At 34.9% G+C, this 20,970-nt stretch overlaps 2 protein-coding genes across 2 annotated transcripts; both read left to right on the top strand.

The window, feature by feature from the left end:
• Positions 1 to 803: 803 nt before the first annotated feature.
• Positions 804 to 10,006, top strand: LOC129871223 (F-box/LRR-repeat protein At5g63520-like). Its single transcript, XM_055946114.1, has 10 exons — positions 804 to 1,104; positions 3,773 to 3,880; positions 4,924 to 5,016; positions 5,111 to 5,239; positions 5,453 to 5,542; positions 6,360 to 6,399; positions 6,531 to 6,671; positions 7,679 to 7,860; positions 8,586 to 8,704; positions 9,176 to 10,006. The coding sequence occupies exons 1-10, from the start codon at positions 877 to 879 to the stop codon at positions 9,654 to 9,656; spliced, it is 1,611 nt and encodes a 536-aa protein (XP_055802089.1). The 5' UTR covers positions 804 to 876; the 3' UTR covers positions 9,657 to 10,006.
• Positions 10,007 to 10,930: 924 nt separating this feature from the next.
• LOC129870311 (F-box/LRR-repeat protein At5g63520-like) lies at positions 10,931 to 20,445 on the top strand. The gene is made up of 10 exons (XM_055945045.1): positions 10,931 to 11,248; positions 13,620 to 13,727; positions 16,229 to 16,321; positions 16,417 to 16,545; positions 16,732 to 16,833; positions 17,129 to 17,168; positions 17,295 to 17,447; positions 18,123 to 18,304; positions 19,445 to 19,563; positions 19,865 to 20,445. Exons 1-10 carry the CDS (start codon positions 11,027 to 11,029, stop codon positions 20,322 to 20,324), a joined length of 1,608 nt encoding a protein of 535 aa, XP_055801020.1. The 5' UTR covers positions 10,931 to 11,026; the 3' UTR covers positions 20,325 to 20,445.
• The last annotated feature ends 525 nt before the right edge of the window (positions 20,446 to 20,970 follow it).

Below are 20,970 nucleotides of genomic sequence, written 5' to 3'. Positions count from 1 at the left end.
GGTAGGAATGTGTCCCACGAATACAAAAGTTGTATTTATATAAAGTTAAAAATATTCAAACAAGTCGTTACAGAGAAATTCGACTAATAGTGTATAAGATAAATAGTGTGAAGTTTAAGGCATCTCTAGTAATCTCAATTTAAAAAAGGAGAAGAGTCAAAAATACCTCTCAGCTTTCGTTTAGTAATTTTATTTAGTCTCAGTTATACTATGCGACTCTTCATATCCCTGCAGTTTGCAAACTTTTCACCTGTACCTCTACTTGTACGAAAACCCCCAAATCAGCTCAAATTAACCTGAATTTCTTTAAAATGACCCATTTCGAATTGAAACCATGCCCGATCTTCTATCTATCTTAACCCATTTCCCATATCCATTTCCAAAAGAACTTCCAAAGGACTTTAATGTCACTTTAGAACTTCCAAAAGATCTAGTCTACGTTGATGGACATTTGAGCTCTTTTTTGCCCGCCGAATCTCTTCTAAACGCTGTTAAGGTACCAAATTTAACTAAGCTTCTTCGATTATGTGTCTTTCTAGATAAATAAAGGGTCGGGCATGAGTTTCAATTTGAGATGGATCATTTTTATGAAATTCAATTTAATTTGGACTGATTTAAGATTTTTTATCCAAGTAAGGGTACGAGTGACAAATTTACAGATGGTAGAGCCATGAATAGCCTAATCGTATAATAGAGGGTAGAATTGAATAAGTTATTTTATATATATGATAGAATAATTTATCCCAAAATAATTTATTTTCAACTAAACTACCTTGTAACTATTTAAATGCAAGTTTAAGAGATATTTTTGACTCTCTCACGTTTAAAAATAAAAAGAAGCAAATACACAGTGTGGGTCTTTTTCAGTTTTAAAAAATGGCGGCCAAACAAAGGCAGAAATCGACGGCGGCGGCGACGGCGGCAGCGGAGAGGACGACGATTGATTTAATCGGAGATGACCTTCTTCACAACATTCTCTCTCGGTTACCAGCAGTATCATGTGCATCAGCAGCATGTGTGAACCGTTGTTGGAATCTCATCATCAATCGTCTTCTCACTCTTCCAAACCTTTCTTCTGCTCTTTCCTGCAATCCTTGTCTTCAGGTATAAGCTTCATACTAAGTTTTTTGTTTCCTTTAGCTTAACTTGTTAAAAGCCCTAATTTACTTGATACGTTTTCCCTTTTAGTTTATCTCGAAAAGAATGATACTTTTCTACTATTAGCCTGATTGGATTGACTTATTTTTAAGCATCTTATAAGTTGAAGATGAGTTATAAGTTAAAAAAAATAGGTGCACGCCAACTTTTTTTTCGTGGACTCATACTTATAAACTGTTTAAAATAAGTCATTCAAATAAACCCAACTATTTATTAAGACTTATTTTAAGAACAAAATGACTTTAAGTTGACCAACTAAACACTAAAAAAATCTGAAAACAGCTTATAAACAGCTATAAGCCAATCCAAATGGCCTCTATAATTTAAAATAATTTAGCTTGAAACTTTCTATTGTACCTTTAACAAGATGATATATAGTCACTTATAGTATCCTATAAGGAGGCCAGAGATCAATTCCTCTTTCAATGCATTCTCAGTTAAGCTCGTCACATCGGCTTGCGTAGTGGGGTTTGCCTCTCTTCTGTGATTTGCGAACTATTGCACATGATCCGATTTATCTAATGTGCATTCGAAGGGTAGATGCTATGAGTTTCTATGTTTAATAGGAAGCACAAGAAAGGAAGACAACAATATATAGATATTTTATTTTATTAAGAACAAAATGAGAAGTTTAAAAGTTAACTAGTTTCTAAGCATAGAAATATATTCTTAAGACAGACTAACAAGGAAAATGACAGAGCTTAAGAAGAAAAGAAGGAAAACTTTTGAAATTGGTGGTCTAAAACAATTATATAGATTTGTGTGGATATAAATTATTTGGGATAAGACATAATTGGCCCAAACTTATGACAAAAATTTCAGTTAACTCAAGTCCTATTACCTCACTAAAACTATTTTAAAATGGAATAAATACACCATAAATGCTGATATGGCATAGAAAGTGCACACTCTCTTGAAGTCAGTTGAACTCTCCTGAAGGCAATTGAAGGTTAAAAAAATAATTTTAAAAGTTATTAACATGTACATTTTTCATTTTTAATAGGACATTACGTAATCATCTTCATCTTTCAAATCTCTCTCCAGCGTCTTCCCCGGTCGTCTTCTCCAGCGTCTTCTCCGGTCATTATTGCATCTGTGCAACTCCATCACTTGCAAAGTTCGACATTCCTCAGCTACACCAAACAACTCTAATTCACTAGCATTTACCACAAACAATCCACACAAATTAAAACACCCACTTGCTAGAATTCTCAATCCATGATCAATCTCATCGGAAGGCAAGACAAATCTTTCCTTATGAAACCAATCTTTAGCGTCAGCATTACAATCCACGCGAGAACCGAACCAATGAGAGGCATATTCACCAAATCAACATGGATAAGATTCGAAAATTGAACAACCAACTTGAAACAAGGAAATCCCAATCAAGAAGCTTAATGGACTGTGGGAGAAGACCTCGGAGGTTGAGCCAATGTCTGGATACGAACAACCCAATATTAGTTGCCATTGAAAGGAAAAATATTGAAAAATCAATAAAGAGAAAAGAATTCAGAAAGAGAAAAATAAATTTTAATGAAAAAAAAGATTTAATGTTTAAAAATAATGTGAAGCGTGTGTAATACATGCAATGGATACTCATTTGGTTATCTATGCCATCGTAGCATTTAGGGTATATTTATTCTTTAAAAATAGTTTAGACGGACTAATAGGATCCTAGTTAAGTTTAGGTGTGTCGTTGGAATTTTGGTATAATCTAGAGGGGGTGGGGGGACTTGTGCCTTATCCCTAAATCATTTCATTAATGGAAAAATAAAAAAATTAATGTTAAAATGTTTCTAAATAAGAAAGTATGCTAGCTCCCGGGTTTTGATCTAGCGGTAATAGCGCCTTGCGTGTTGTGTAGGTTAGGCATACATCACGAGCTCAAACTCTGCTCCTAACAAAAAGTCTGCTATGTAAGTGGAGAAGGCTAGAGGGGCAGACCCGTGGTCAAATTGCTTGAAAAAATACGATCAAAAGATGAGTATAGCATTCTTTTCTAAATAAGAAAGTATGATAGCTCTAGAACTTTGATCTAGCGGTAAGAGCGCCTTGCGTGTTGTGTGGGTTAGGCACACGACATGAATTCAAACTCTGCTCCTAACAAAAAGTATGCTATTATGCTATTTAAGTGGAGAAGGCTAGAGGGGCAGACCTGTGGTCCAATTGTTTGAAAAAATATGATCAAAAGATAAGTATAACATTCTTTTCTAGACAAACTAAAAAGGAAAGTATGCCACATAAAATTGAGACGGAGGGAGCATTAACTATAAAAATTACCCCCTCAATCTTAATTTATGTGGCATGTTTGACTGGACACGGAGTTTATGAAAAAAAGAAATGGGTGCCTAAATACACACCAAAAGTAAGATGAATTGACCTTTTTACGCCAAACCTTGCCATTCTTTTTGGGACTGGAACAGATGTTTATGTTTAACAATTTGAATTTAAATATTAAACACAAGATGAGAAGTGATGAAAAAAATACAAAATTTGACAAAAAGTTACTGAAGCTTGTTGAGAACTTCATGCAAGAACTATGTTGGGACAATGGGAGTATCTTGTTTAGTTCATTACAAGAGTTCATTCGGTTGAAATTGAGTTTTTGGTGCAGGATGCTGTGGATGAGGTTGTTGACAAGGTTTTAGCTAAGCCAATTCGGCCCCAGTTTGTAATTGCTTCCATTGGTTTTTCTTTTGACTTGGAGGAAGCTCACTATCTCGTATGTGATCTCTTCTCTCTCTCTCTCTCTATATATATATATATATATATATATTCAAAATGAAATTGAATTAACTGTTTTACTAAGAGAAATTATTACAAAGTAATGGCTGAAATGTTTGTTTGATAGAAAAATTTCACGATGAAGTCTAAATTTGAATAGTTAAATAAAATTGAACTCTTAGAAGTTGTGAAAGTTGTATATGATGATATTATAGAATGGTGGCACACATTTGGGAATGTCACCAAGTTGAAAAGAGTTTGCACACTATTAGCATAAGATGAATATAAATGGAGTAACGTTGTCAATGGGGATTCATATAGCTAACATCAACTTGTTTGAGATTGAGGCGTAATTGTTGTAGCAAATTAAAAGGAGTGTCATATAAATTGAGATCGAGAGTGTATTATCCTATTGTATAAAAGAATAATTTAGGACCTCAGTTTTGTTCTAAACAATATATAAATTGTTCAAATATACTTTTAATTTAGGATAATTACATGAAATCTTATCTTAATAGCTCTTCTGAACCAAATTAGATACCTAACAGGTTGGGTATGAGCTGACGTGCAAAAGATTCGGAAAGTGAAGTGTAGTTAAAGATCTGTTTAGCCTTATAATTATGTTAATTGTAGAATTGTTGGTAATGCTTTTGACTTAAGACCTTTAGGAGAGATCAAGTAGTTACATAGTGAGTGACATCGTTATTTAAGTTTGTTAGAGTATTGTATCTATAGTGAATAATCTAATGAACATTCTACCTAGCTTTTTTAGCATAGTTATCGAGTTCTTTTTAGGCACAAGCAAGCCTATGACCGATCTATGTGAACTACTTAATATATTGAGGCCATTAGTATGAAGATTAGAAAGTTAAAATACGCGAAACAATCAGAATGAAAAGTGTCCTTTTTTTGTTTTTTTCAATTTAAGTGTTATACTTTGTTAAACTAGAGATATTAATAAAACCATCCATTCAAAGTATGAATTGTCACACATTGGAATAAGCTATATGTGCTGCTTATGGTGGATATATTGTTCTGCAGATTAGTGGTAGATTTGGTTGCCATATTCCAGTAATCACTTCGATATCCTATGGAATTTTTGGGCAAGATGCTAACACTAATGAGTTTGAAGAGGTAAATCTAGTGGTTATAGGCTAGAATCTGCTTGGGATTGCATTCTGACTTCTTCTTTACAAGAATTGATGTGGGAAAAATGATGTTTTTCCAGGTTCAGTGGAACACCATGAAAGATAACAAGGCTTATGAGGATCTTCGTAATGAGGACCACGGTGTTTTAGTGACTGTTGGTTTCTTGCCAGGATTAACAGTTGATTTAATCCCATTAAAAAAAACTCGGGTAATCCTGTACTCCAATACAACCCTAGCATTTTTACAAAAATGTCTGCCTTATTTGGAGAAATCTATTCCTCTTTTTAACTTGATTTTCATTTTGATTTTATGAAGTTCCTACTTGGAGTTTTAAAGGATATGAATAGTTTATATCTAGTTGAAAATTTGTGCTAACTTGATTTAAAATGGGCTACACTAACTTGGGGAGGACAAATTTCAGGGACTCATGGCTGAGGATTTCATGTGCAGTATCAGTGACCGCTCGTTTTCTCGTTCTGGATCATCACCAATGGGAATTTTGTTATTTTCTGTAAGTCTTAAGTCAATTAAGACCTTTCATTTTGTTATTTCTCGCCCCCCTGTGGCAAAACAGTTTATTCCCTACTTGTCAAAGTGGTCACACTTTATTTCCTTAAATTGTGGATGAAGGGGATCAAGGGCGGAGCCACCCTTGGGCAAAGGGGTGTCAAGCGACACCCTTCGTCGGAAAATTATATTGTATATATAGGTCAAAATTTAGTTTAATGAATATATATACAAGTGTTGACACCTCTTGATACAAGTTGAAACTTTAGTGTAGTGGTTAAGGGGTTGCAAAAATTGTTTGAGGTTGTGTGTTCTATCCTTGATAAGAATATATATTTTTTTACTTTATATTTTGACACTCCTTAATAAAAATCCTGGCTCCGTCACTGAAGGTGATATAGTTAAACCTCATGCAATTCAGATTCTGTGTGAGTGTCTGGACTAACCAATTTAGATTTTAGAGTGGTCTGGATTAAGAAGTTGTATTAAAGTGTGTGACCAACTCATCCAAGAGAAAATATCTTTTATTTATTTAATTTTGTCTTCAACACAGCCCTTCACGTGCATGCCAGATTCTTTTGATTGGCCAAGCACGCGGACTTTTGTTTTGATAATGAGTGGCGGTGAGACTCAAACCTAGGACCTATGCCTACTTTAATACCATATTGAAGTGTGTGACCGATTCATCTAAAAGTTTAAGCTGTTAGAGAGAACATGCTTTTGTTTATTTAGTTTGTCTTTGAAAAGCTAAATGAACTTTGAGGGACACTTAATTTTCTCTTACTTAGAATGTAATCAAAATCATTTGAATGTGTTTCTAGGACAAGGACATTGACATCAAACCGGTCCTTGCAAAGTTGGGTGAGTGAGCTTCATAGTTCTCATTTATGCAAAATTTTATTTGTTCCCATACATTTTTATGGATGAAGATTTCTCTTCTTAATTCTATGAGAAAAAACTTATATTTTCAGTGCCCCATTTTGTGTTTGTAGATTATGCTTTTCCCAGTGAGACTGCCATTGTGGGTGATGCGGGTTCTCGGTTTTTATACCAAGGTGGAACAACAATTAACCGTTTTAATAGTTCAGCTGCTGTAGCTCTTTTGTTTTCAAGGGATACAGGCAAGCAACCTGGTATGAATTGCTTCTTGACTGGAACTTTGCAGTTTCAAATTGTGATTCTGTTTGTTCAATAACAAGAGCACTGGTCTATAAGGCATTTGGGTCGGAGAGAACCTTGCAACCAATGCTAGTCTGATATAGTGGGGTGTGATTCCACAATATGTGGTGCACATCTTCAATATCAATTAAGTTGTGAAATTGTCTAAACTCCCCCAATTTTGGCTCATGAAAAATGTCACGGACTCAACTTTTGATCATCTTGGTTCTAACATCTATGAAAATCCAAAGTCTGTTGACTTCTTTGTGGAAGAATATGAAATTACCAATTCAAGCACCACTCAATCATTAGCTAGTTCTATTCCTCAACTTAATTATAATTTAGAAAGAGAGATAGGAAGGAAGAAAGCATAATCAATTGATCCTCTTCTTGTTTTTTTTTTTTGAGAAAGGTAACAATATTATATATGTGTAGCACAAAGGCTTTGCTAGGCCATTTTTACAGATTACAAAAAACCCACCAGTCATAGCTTTCTGTGCCTACTATAAGAATTCTATGATGTCTAACTTTGAATCAACACCCTTAACAAAATCTTGATCATTGCTGGTAATAACGATATCACGATCATAAACGACTAAATAAATACATATATTTGGAGCCAAATGTCGATAAAACACCGCCGATCTCGTCAATTGCCAGCGTAAACCACTAAATATATAGCTTGAGCGTTGTGTAGTGCATTTGACCTGTATTTGCCTGAATAACTTCAGTAGGTGCTATCTGATGTGGTTTCTTAAATGAAATTTCATTCTCTATGAACTTTGTAGTTATGCTTGATCTTTTAGGTGCGTATCCTTAATATTTTTGAAAATTGTCAGTATTGTTAAAGTTATGTCGTGCTTCTTTTGCAGTTATATCTGTAAATATATTGATGATTAGATTTTGTATATGTAGGTAATTTAGCATATTCTATTTTCAGGGAATTTAATGAAAAAATCATTTTCTGGGACCCTGTAAACAGGTGTTGGGGAAACTCAGTTTCATGTAATGTTATCCACTGGTGTTTCACCGATTGGGCCTAAATACAGAGCTGTTTATGTTAAGGCGAAATCTCATGACAATTCTACTCGGCTCATGGCGACAACAAAAGAAATTGACTTTAATCTGGATGGTGAGACTATTTTAGATCCGATTTATGATGAGGTAAGACGGTACATCTTCTGAAGTAAATTGGTTTTAATGTTTTAGCACCAAAGTTTAAGTAGCTAATTTCTGAAGGAAGTAATTTACAGCTGGTATGTTTAGAAAGGCAACTACCAAAATACTTGCAAGATTTTGTGGTGTAACTAGTCTCGTTGTCTTTTTCCTTTGATTCCTTCCATCATAATGAAGCGTTATAAGTTCAGTAATGCATGTATTCATCAAATGTGAGAAGTCTGTTGCTCTTGCCTCACTTAGCAGGGAAGAACATACAATGGGTTTAACGAGATGCATTAGAGCAGATTGGACATATTTGGATGATTAGAGACTTAGAGTTGATCATCCTGTCGGACAGATTTTCAAATTCTATTGATAACTCAGAAAAAAAATTGACCATTGCAAATTAAGGTTATAAAAGACTTTACAGAAGAATGATCATGATTGATCTTCTGTCGCATGCACATTTATACAAGGTATAGCATAATAAGATACAGTAATGAAATCACTTTTATTAAATTATGTTATTTTTTAAAATTCTTTATGGTTTAATAATCTGCTATAAAGCGTAATCTGAAAGTTAATCATACTTATTTAGAACTTAGAAGCTGTCTAATTGATGAAATTTCTCTCCTAGTATACATCTTCTTTCATGTGTGTGTTTGAAACACATGAACACAATTCACTCCTCTTTGACTTCATGTTTCTTTTCTATGATTTGATTTCAACAGCTGGGAGATCATACCCATTCTCAAACTCTCTATGTTGGATTTTCAAAGATGAGGAGATGCAATTTTCCGTATGAATACACAAGATGTATATGTATGCACGAATTCCATTTGGTTTTAAGGTGATTACTGCACTATCGATCTTGATTATCCTTATGGCTTTCACTTATGATGTTTGAATGTTCTACGATGTCGCTTCTGCTCTCCAGTTTATTACATTTTTTGTCCCGAGGTGTTTGAGGTGTGAAAGCATGCAGAATAAAAGGATTATTCTCTAGGAAGTTCCATGGTTCATGGAGAGAATAGGGAGTCCTCAACTGAGTTTGTTTCTGCAAACTTGGAAAAACATTTTCAATTGTTTTACTACTGTTGTTTCTTTAACTTGAGCTATCTTTATTATTTTTACTGTCGGTACTTTTCTTTTCTACTTGTATTTGTCGAATCTGTTTTTTGAATATGCTTTACCAGACCCCACTTGTGGGATCACACTAGGCATACTGTTGTCGTAGTTGAAACTGCCATCTTTACACCCATTTATGCCTTTCCTCTTCCTCTCTCTCTTTACTTCTGTAACTAATTATACGAATTTGCAGAGGTGATAATCACGAGTATCTCTATGTCCATGGTGATGGTATCAGAGATTTCGACTCCTTCAAGTTTTACCATGCAAATCCTGATTTGGCACGTGCTTCTTGCAACAATGTTTCGAACAACATGAAACTTCTGAAGCAGGATCTAAATTACCCAACTGATGATCATTCTAATAGCAATGGTAGCATAGATATGCATAAGAAGTCTGTTTTTGGTGGTATGATGTTCGCTTGCTATGGTCGTGGCAAGTTATTTTTCGGTGAACCTAATGTAGATGCCTCACCTTTCTTGGAGAACTTCCCTGGTGTTACCTTCTCAGGAACCTATTGTAACGGAGAAATAGCATGTGGAGATTTTAGCTCATACGAAAAGGAGTCTAAAGAACACAGCTGTATACGCTGCAGTTTGCACGAATTTAGCACCGTCTACCTGGTTATGTCATACACTCCTCCTGCATTGCCACAACATTACAAGTCTTACTAGTATTGCCTTTGACAATCGGGTGGCCTTGTGGGTAATGGCAACAGATTTTTGGTGGTTTGAATAGGATATTGCTCCGCACGTTTTGGTGTTGGAATTTGGTGGTAGAGGGCCAATGTCTCATGTAGATAGCCATTTTGCACTATTTTACTACTGTCTTCTTGTTGTTTTTCAATAATAGCATTGTTGTGCTATAAATTTAGTTATTTAAATGAATACCTCTCTCCTCTTTGAGAACAACTTCTCTACAACATAAAGATAGAACTAAGGTCTATGTACATCCTGTCCTTTTCAGACTATATTTGTAAGATTATATTGAGTATGCTGTTGATCGTAAATAAACTCGTCTTTGAATCTCATCAAATTGTTTTCACCTAGGAAAAAAGCAACACCCTCATTCGGATGTTTATCAGATGATTCTATCTTGATTATCACAATTCCTTTGTTCGATAAAAAATGCATTTGTATATCATAATCGAATTGTTTAAAATTCAACGTGTGAATCACTAATTATTTATATTTTGGATTTACATTGCTTACTACATTGTGATAAGGTTGATAATTAGTGCATTGCATGAGATTTTCTTCTCAATTTTGTGAAAGAAGACTCCAAACTCAACAACTTTAGAAAGAACAAAGCCTACCAATCATTAGTTGAATTCGATCCACGCAATGGAGAACCCTGTCTATTTGATAACCCGTAGATATTATTTTGAGAGAATAAACACTTTCTTTTCAACGGGGGCATGCAAAATTCAAATTCAGTCAACAACATGTTAAAGGCAAGTACCAAACACTGAACGAGAACAAAAAAAATATTATGAGCCCGTTTGGATGGGCTTAAAAAAAGTAATTTTTATGTATAAAGTGCTTTTAGAAGCTTGAAGTGCTGAAAGTTATTTTTATTAATAAGCAGTTGAGTGTTTGGATAAAAGTGCTTATGATGTGAATTTTAGGGTTAAAAGAATAAAAAAAGGTAGTTTGGAAATTTAGTTAAAATATAAAGGATATAAAAGTAATTTCCATGGTCAAAGAAAATGACTTTAAGCACTTTGGAAAAAAAAGTTAGGAATTCTAACTTTTCATTTTTGACTGACTTTAAGAACTTTATGGCTTAAAGTCAGCATTAGGCAAACATGTCCAAAAGCTAAAAAGGGGCTTTAAGTTGGTCAAACCAACTTAAAGCCAATCCAAACGGGCTCTATATATGCTCAATAGTATGAACATATGCATACTTAGAGGACCATAAAAACATACTCACAATTTATATAGACTAGAATTAGATTTACCAAAAATTAAAGAACCAAAAATGCAAAAAGCCAAACACTGAAAACACGCAAAACTAGTACGTTGGGGTGCTTTCAGTTCAGAAAATGGATAAACCAAGGCAGAAATCACCGGCGACGGCGACGGCGTTACCGGCGGCGACGATTGATATGATTGGAGAAGACCTTCTATACAATATCTTCTCAAAACTACCAGCAGTAGAATGTGCAGCAGCTGCTTGTGTGAGCCGTTCGTGGAACGTTACCATCACTCGCCTCCTTTCTCTTCCAAAGCTCTCTTCTGCTGTTTCACTCCATCCTTCTCTTCAGGTTTCTTCTATTTTCCCATATGTGTATCTCAAAATTTAAGCATATAATCTATTTGTCGTAATTTATGTTTCCCTAAGCTAACCGTTTCGTCGACCTAGTTCGAAAAAAATGTCACTCTCTTTTCGACTAATTCCACGGGATATTTATCACCTAGCACGTGCAGTTTTTAAGTAATTCTGTCTAGCGGCTAGAATAGATAGGAAGAAATCACCTAGAGGATTTTTCAGTGGCAGAGCCCTAACTTTTACTAAAAGGGGTTTCAAAATATGAATAAGTAAATACACCAAAAAAGTTGAAGGATACTAAATATACATAAAAAATAATTTAACTGTGTATAAAGTGTAATTATCCTTCAGATGAACCCTCAAGCCTACATGGGCATTTGGCCATGAAAATTGTGAGTATTTGAAAAGGTAGTTTTTGTTTTTAAAGTGAAAAATGATATCTGAAAATTTAAGTTGTGTTCATTCATGATACAAATTGGAGTGAAAAAAGTGAAAATAAATTTTTGTTGTTTTTCAAATTTTGGAATTCAACTACAACTTCCGAAAAAGGTAAAAAGATTGATGGCCAAATACCCCTTAGTGCTTTTGCTTTTGGGATTTATACCTGGGATCTCATGGTGCACTAACCCCTTGTTTGGATGGTTGTTACCCATTGTATTGTATTATATTGTTAGTTTAAATAGTGTTTGTTTTGATTATTATTTAAATTCTATTGTATCGTATTGGTTAAATACATCGTTAGGTAACGATAAAAAGACCCATTTTGTGTAACGACCGATTTAGTGTGATTGTGTTGTTACCTTAATACTTTCTTCTTATTTTATGTTTACTTATTATTTAATAATTTTATTTTAGGGATAATTATTGTTATACCCAAAAAAGAAATTATTTACCATTAGATACTCCATTATTTTCATACCCCTTATTTTTAACTATTTCGCACATTTGATATCATGAGAGTATATAATATACTTCGATGGTATCAAGAAGAAACTGTTTGATAAATTGCTTGATACCATCAGAGTATATTATACTCTGATGGTATCAAAGAGGAACAAGGGAAGGGGCACGGACATAAATATACGTTTGATACCATCAGAGTATATATATACTCTGATGGTATCAAGAAGGAAGAGACAGTGCTTCAGCGAAACTACTTGATACCATCAGAGTATATTATACTCTGATGGTATCAAAGAGGAACAGTGATGCTGACGTCAACATGACATCAACATGACGTCATGCGCGAAAGTAAAAGGAAAAAAGTGGGGTAAGAAGGTAAATATTTTGGGTCATGAGTCTATTAAGGGTAAATAGTTTGGGTTTGGCCCAATCTGGGTAAATAATTTCACAATTTTCCCAAAATCATCATTTTACATGCCTTTTCATAATAGTTCTACCTCGTACACTACAATTTCTTGTATGCTTAATTATGGATATGTCACATTATGTAATGACAAAGAACTATACAATGTATCCAAATGTTGTATATTTATTAAAACAATACAGTACGATGCGATACGATATAATACAACAGAATACAATACGATACATTATGAAACAATTCGTAACAACCATCCAAACAAAGTGTAAGCCACACCCTTGGGTGCGAAAAAATGTCACTCTCGTTAAGTCTGGAAAATGGTACTATTACTATTTGAAGAGTCAATTTGATTTGGATTATGTTTTTTTCTACTATTTTAACTATAAGAATTATGATTTGGAGTACTTCTTACAGAATTTTTGAATATGTAAGTATTACTTATATCGGGTAAGTGAAGAAATAGGTGTCTGAAACTCTGAATACTAATTGAAGAGTCAATTTATTTTCGGTTATGTCTTTTCAACTATTTTTAACTATAAGAATTATGATTTGGATTACTTCTTACAGAATTTATGAATATGTAAGTATTACTAAATTAGAAAAGTGAAGAAATGGGTGTCCAAAGACACATAATAAGTTATAGGAATTGACCCTTGGACTCCAAAACCCGCCCTTTTTTCTGGGACAGAGGGAGTAATTATGTTTAAGAATTTGATTTTTTTTATAAATCGCAGAGGAGGCAACAACACTAGGTGTTTTTCTCCTTCTGTCCAAGTCAGCGTTGGTGGACAAGGTTATCCGGTACGTGTGCTGTTGCGAAGTGGAAAGTACTTTGTGTAATTAGTTGAGATGTGGACAAGTTGACTCAGACACCACGTTTATAAAAAAAGAGAAGTGACAAAAGAAAATAGTTAAAATTTGATAACAAAATCAGTTTGTTGGACTTCAGAGAACCAAATGGGAGAACTATTTTGGAGCAAAGGCAGTATCTTGTTTAGTTTATTACTTGAGTTTATGAGTTTGAATTCGATTTTTGGTGAAGGTTGCTGTGAATGATGTTGTTGACAAAGTTTTAGCTAGTCCTATTCGGCCACAGTTTGTCATTGCTTCCATTGGTCCTGCTTTTGACTTGGATGAAGCTCACCGGCTGGTATGCACTCTTCTCTCTGAATTTGGCATTTATATGCACTATATATTGTGATCGGTCGATGAATCTGTTTGCTAAATTGTCTAAGTCGAAAAAGAAACATTTTCTTATGAGTCTGAATACTTTTTGCCTCGTAGATTAAGTTATTAATTTGGCTGTCGTACTATCTCTGTTTCAATTTATATGTTTTAGGCCTTAGTTTGACTAGGCATGGAGTTTATGAAAGATGGAGAGACTTTTGGAACTTGTGCCTTAAATATGACATAACATTTGTGTGGCTATAGAATTTTTGAAATTTGTGGTCTTAAACATGGCATAATATTTGTGTGGCTATCCAAACTCGAGAATACCATCCCTTTTGCTTTTTGGTGGACCACTTGGAAAAAGAGGAATTCTAAAAATTTTTATGACAAAAAGGAGAATATCCTAGTCCCGAGTTCAATTGTATGCTTCTGCTTTCTTTTTTTTGACAACATGGCTGAGGTAGATGTCATTCAGGATGTAGAGGCCATGTCTGACTTTTTAAAACTCTTTATATAGTCTGTTATAACAAACAGAACATTGTAACTGGTTCACTGCACCAGCACACTCTTGTTGCTGGTGATATATTTATAAAACCTACTTATAAGAAAAAGGTTTCTTATGAAAAAATACCTATCGGAAAAACTCTTAGAAGTTATGAAAATTGTATAGAATAATGCCATTAATATAAGGGAAAAGGGTCATATTTGCCTCTTTGCTATTGAAAAAAGTTTAATATTGCCCTTCTTAATATAATCGATCCATATATGCCCTTAATGTTATACTATTGGTCCATATATGCCCTTACTGTTATACTATCAGTCCATATATGCCCTTAAATTTATAAAAGTGGCTCAAATTTGCCCTTCCTCTGATAACCCCATCCATTAGCCAAAAATGGCATGCCAACTCACCACTCCAATCCTTCTTCTCCCACCACAACCCAAAGTCACCAACACCTTCACAAACCATCACCACAACATAATGATTCTACTTAGTATTGCATTTGTTAGGTGTTTTGATCTCTTAATGGCACGTCCTTTCCGTTTTAACGCCAACAAACTATTTTTCAGATCCTTTTGAATTGTACTCAGTCTGATAATCAAGAACTGGATATTGGGTTTGGTTGGGTGTGATTTATTCTGAGGAAGTTGCTTTGATATATGTTGGTTTGAGTTTTTTGAACAGAAAAAAGGTTTCCGTTTGGTCTGCCTTCTTATTTGAGGATTTTCTGAAGGAGTTTTTGCAGATAAAGGCATGTAAAGATGATGTCAAAATTGTATTTATGGGCTTGATGACGATCAAGCTAATATGTTACATCAGATGTTCCATCATCATTTTTGTAGATCGAATAATTATAGTTGTTAATCAACTGCCCGTAAAAACTAACCGTAGGCCGAATGCAAATGGATGGGGTTAACAGAGTAAGGGGAAATTTGAGCCACTTTTATAACTGTAAGGACATATATGGACCAATAATATAACGGAGGACAATATTAAGCATTCAATTATAGAGGGAAAATACAACCTCTTTCCCTAAATAGAATGCCCGCACACATTTTGGTACATCACCAAGGTAAAAGTGTCTTACAAATTGGACTAAAGAGTTTTGTTCTATTTTATAAACATAATAATTTATGACCCTAGTTTTTTTCTAAGCAATAATTGAATTCTTCAAGAGAATCAACTTGGATTTACTTTCAATTTAGTATAAACGGAGCGTGTCAGGACACATAACTAAGCTTTTGGATTGCTGGAATCAAAGGAGGGAATTCCAGATGACTAAAATGAATTGTTTGCTTTTGTTTTATTTTTGGTGTAAACAGAGTTATGTAAATGATGCTGAAGCAGTGATAGATCTCATAGAATCCTGTTAAGATAGAAGGGGTATTCTTCTGGCGCTTTGTAAATACTTTTGACAGCTATGTTTGCTTTGACTCTCCAAAATGTTTCTGCACCTGTCGGTTCACATTTTTTGGAGCATCTAGAATCCGCCCAAAGGCATTTTGAAGAGTCAGAGCAACATAGTTTGACAGCACTTCTGGTACTACATTTATAATGCACTTACCATTTTTCAAAAAAATATTTCATATTTTTGAAGAGGTTTAGAATGAAATGTAAGAACTGAGAAGGATGAGATAATGTGCAAAAGATAGGAGAGTGAAGCATAGTAAAAGACGTTGATGAAAATTTTAGTAGCAGACCTGTTAAACTCTATAATTGTTGTAGTCAGTTGTAGGATTGTTGGGAACGTTTTTTGGTTCAAGACTTTTAGGAGAGATCTACTAGTTCTTAATCAGAAAGAAAGGAGAGATCAATTGGTTATGTAGTAGTTTGTGTTAGGGTATAATAGCATACAAACATTTTACCTAAATTTTAGCATAGTTATAGTTTTTTTGTTGTTTCAATTGAAATATTGTACTTTGTTACAGTAGTGACCTTAATAACATCATTTCCGCTCAAAATATGAATTATTTCTGCAGATCACTGGTAGATTTAGCTCCCAAATTCCAGTAATTACTTCGATAGCCCAAGGAGTTTTTGGGCAAAATGCTACTACTAATGAGTTTGAAGAGGTGAATCTAGTAGATATAGACTAGTATCTATTTGGGATTGCATTCTGGCTGCTTTGTAACAAGAATTGAAGTGCAGAAGAATTATGTTTTTCCAGGTTCAGTGGGACACGTTTGATGATGATGAGGCTCATGCCGATCTTGGTGATGAGATCCATGGTGTTTTACTAACTGTCGGTTTCTTGCCAGGATTGGCAATTGATTTAATCCCATTATCAAAAACTCGGGTAATTCTTTGCTCTAGTACAGGCTTTACATATTTTAAAAATATGAATGTCTGCCTTATTTAGAGAAATTTGAACTTCCACTTCTTAACTTGATTTTCAGTTCAAATTTTATGAAGTTCCTACTCGAGAATTTGTGCTAATTTGATTCAAAATGGGCTATGCTAACTTGGGGAGAACAAATTTCAGGGAAATCAAGCACTCGTGATTGATGATCTTGTGCTCAGTGTCAGGGAACGCTCATCCTCTCGTTCTGGATCAGCATCACCAGTCGGGATTTTGTTATTTTCTGTAAGTCCAAAGTCTTGTAAACCTATCATTTTGTCATTTCTTGTCCCCCTGTGGCAAAGCAGGTTATTCCAATGATGCCTAATATTCCGTAATTGTGGATAAGGGGATAAAATTATTCCTTATGCAACTCAGATTCTGTATGAGTACCTGGCTAATCAATTTAGACTTTTGTGAGTCGGATTAAAACATTGGAATGAACTTTGACGGATTGGAGTTTTTGCTTTTATAGTATATATGATCAACCTTCTTTCCTTTTACATTAAGTGTAATAAAATCCTTTTGAATGTTGTTCTAGGACGAGGACACTGACATCAAACCTGTCCTTGAAAAGTTTGGTGAGTTAGCTTTTCATAATTGTTCATAAAAACTTTATTTGTTCACATAGTTGATGCAGATTTTTCTTTTCATTTGATTCTGTGAGATGCAAGTTATATTTTAAGTGTCCCCTTTCGTGTTTGTAGATTATGCCTTTTCTTCTGAGACTGTCATTGTCGGTGACGGAGGCTCTCAGTTTTTATACCGAGGTGAAACTGCAATTAATCCTTCTAATAACAAAGGGCTGAGTTCACCTGCTGTTGCTCTTTTATTTTCAAGGGATAGAGGCAAACCTCCTGGTATGTGTTGCTTTTGATTGAAATTTTACTGTTTCAAGTCGGTATCATGTTTATTCAATAACAAGAACACTGATTTACAAGGTCGTCATGAATGAGTATTGTTCACTAGGTTGTTTCTAATGGACCCTCAAAATTTTGGGCCAAATTGAGCCGGTCTATCGTATTCTGAAAAAATCTAATACACACGAAAAATGACATAGTCCTAAATTTCAGATTCATGACCTGAAACTCCAAAAAAAGCGATGTCGGTCCTTAAGAAACAATAGGTATCATTCATTAGGTTTTTTCAAATGGACCACCCAAAAAATTTGGGGCCAAACATAATTGGTCGATAGTATCTGAAGATTTTATAGCTTGAGCACCATGTAGTGCATTTGACCCGTATTTTTCCGAGTAACTTCAGTAAGTGCTACCCCATGTACTTTCCCAAATGATTTTTTTTTCTCTTTTAATGTAGTCGCACATGATCTTTTAGGTGCATATCCTTAGTACTTTTTGAAAATTCTCAGTATTGTTAAAGTTATACCGCTGCTTCTTTTGCAGGTATATCAGTAAATATAGTTTAAAATATTAGACTCCTTATCTTCTAGATATTCTCGTAACTTTGGGTAATTTAGTATATTATACTCCTAGGGAGTTTATCATGGCAATCATTTTCTGGGACCCTTTAAACAGGTGTTGGGGAAACTCAGTTTCACGTAATGTTATCCACTGGCATTTCATCGATTGGGCCTACATACAAAGCTGTTTCTGTTAGGGAGAGACCCAATGACTATTCTACTTGGCTCACTGCGAAAAGAGAAGCAGTTCATGGAAGTCTGGATGGTCAGACTATTTTAGATCAGATTTATGATGAGGTAAGGTAGTACATCTTGTGAATTAAATTGGAGTTAAATGTTTCAGCACCAACTTTTAGCTAGCTAGTTTCTGAAGGAAGTAATTTACTGCTGGTTCGTTTAGAAAGGAGACTATCAAATGCTTACAACGTATGTAGTGTTACTAGTCTCGTTTCCTGTTCCTTCGATTCCTCCACCATAGTGAAGCCTTTTAAGTTCAGAATTGCAGGGAGATCCATCAAATGGCAGAATACTCTTGCCTCACTTTAGCAGGAATGAACATGCAATGGGTTTACGGAGATGCATTATGGCAGATTGGAGATATTTGGATGATTAGAGTCTATCATTCTGTCTTTGCTTATTTTCAAATTCCATTGGTTAATCTCAAAGAATGTGAGCACTACAAATCAAGTCTATAAAAGACTTTACAGTAGTGTATGTTTACTACCCTTTTTCAGAAAGACTTTATAGAAGTACGTTTATGATTTGATCTATTGTCACATGCACAATTGCAAAAGGTATATAATAAGTTACGAATAATGGAACTTCTCAAAAAAAAATACTCAAAAAGAAACAAGAACAACAAAACTGCTTTTGTTAATAGGGTTCCATAGTGGTTTACTAATCTTCTATAAAGCCTAATCTGAAAGTGAAGGTTTCTTGTGGGTTGGAGGTTATATTTTACTTAGCCATGCTTATTTAGAACTTAGCAGCTGTCTAAGTGATATTTTGCTCTCCTAGTGTACATGTTACATCATGTGTGTGTCAACCCATGAACATTGTCGAGTTTCCACATCAGTGTGGGAATGGGGAACTGGTTTCTTTATATATGGTATTGGGCAATCTTTGCCCAATGAGCTAACTTTTAGGGTTGAGGAGTTAAGCCAAAACTCCATTTCTTTACACGGTATCAGAGCCAGAATCATCCCAATTTTACTCGATGTTGGGCCCCTATCTTATATTGTCGGCATGCGAGGAGGTGTTGAGTCTCCACAATGGTGTGGGTCTGAGCAATTGGTCTTTTTATATTGTCTTGGGCAATCCTCACCCCATGAGCTAGCTTCTGGGCTTAGATTGGGCCAAAGTTCCATTTGTTCGCAAACAAAATTCGCATTATTCTCTGACTTGAGATGTTTCTTTTCTATGATTTGATTTTACCAGCTGGGAGGTTATAACATTTGTCCAGCTCTCTATGTTGGAGTTACAAAGCGAAGGAAATGCTCTATTGGGCAGGAAAAACCAAGCTGGATAAGTATGCATGAATTCCATGAGGTTTTAAGGTGATTAATGCACCATTGCGCTTGATTATCTGTTTCTGGTCTTCACTTATGATGTTTGGATGTTCTGCTCTCTGTTTTTACTATTTTTTTTGTGCCCTGAGGTGATGATTTGCACATGCTGGTAGAGGGACTGTTGTCCAAGAAGTTTACATGGTTCTTGGAGAGAATAGGGAGTCCTCACCAAGTTTGTTTCTGCTAACGTGGAAAGCCATGTTAATTTTAGTTGAAACCACTATGCTGATAGTCTTCTACACTTTTCGTCGTCTTCTTCACTTGTGTAACTAATTGTAAGAATTTGCAGAGGTGATGAGGAGTATCTGTATGTCCATGGTATTGGTATCCGAAGTGGAGACTCCTTCCGGTTTTACCATGCAAGTTCTGATTTTGCACGTGCTTCTTGCAACTCTATTGCAAACAACTTCAGACATTTGAAGCAACTTCTTAACTATGAAGGTGATGATCAGTCTACTATCAATGGTGTAAATATGCATAAGAAGTGTGTTTTCGGCTGTATAATGTTTGCTTGCTGTGGTCGTGGCAAGTTATTTTTTGGTGAACCTAATGTAGACGGCTCACCTTTCTTGGAGAACTTCCCTGGGGTTACTGTCTCAGGAACCTATTGTACCGGAGAAATTGCACGTGCAGATTTAAGCTCATACGAACAGGGTTCTCAGGAACACAGCTCTATACGTTGCAATTTGCACGTATTTAGCACTGTCTACCTGGTTATGTCATATACCCCTGCATTGCCACAGCGTTAGAGATTTGGTGACTTGGCTTGGCTTATGTCTCATATAGATAATTTGTTGTTGCTTCTTATTAGTAGAATTTGTGTTGTAAATGACGACTGCAAGAATTGTGCTATTTTTTGAGTTGCTCTTCCATGTATTCTTATTTCACATTCAGCCTCACTTAAAATAATGCAGAGATTTCCGCGCGGCTTATGTAGGTATTAGAAATGTCGAGTTTAATTAGTCTATTAAGTTAACAATTATTTTCTTATACGACTAGCCAAACACAATTATACTTATGATGTCCCCTTTAGAAACAATGTGAATAATCTTAAACTCTTTTGGGGAAATAAAGACCACAAATTTCAATGGAATTAACACTTGTTTTGAACCAGAAGTACAAAATACAAGCGAAAAGTTGAGATAATCATGAATTTTTATTGTATGACCTTGAAATTCTACAAATTAATGTTGGCTTGGACCTTAGAGAAACAATATATGTCATTCACTAGGTCATTTCAAATGGACCCATAAATTAGGGCGAAACGGAATCAATTAATAGTATTCCAAAAAATTCATGGACACACGCGAAAAACAGAGATAATTCAATTTGTTTTTTGTGACCATGAAACTCCAAAAAAGTGATGTCAACCCTAGAGAAGCAATGAGTATCGTT

This window comes from Solanum dulcamara, chromosome 10, assembly GCF_947179165.1.
Source record: "Solanum dulcamara chromosome 10, daSolDulc1.2, whole genome shotgun sequence".
Lineage (NCBI taxonomy): Eukaryota > Viridiplantae > Streptophyta > Magnoliopsida > Solanales > Solanaceae > Solanum > Solanum dulcamara.
This window is presented reverse-complemented; position numbering and strand designations above follow the sequence as displayed.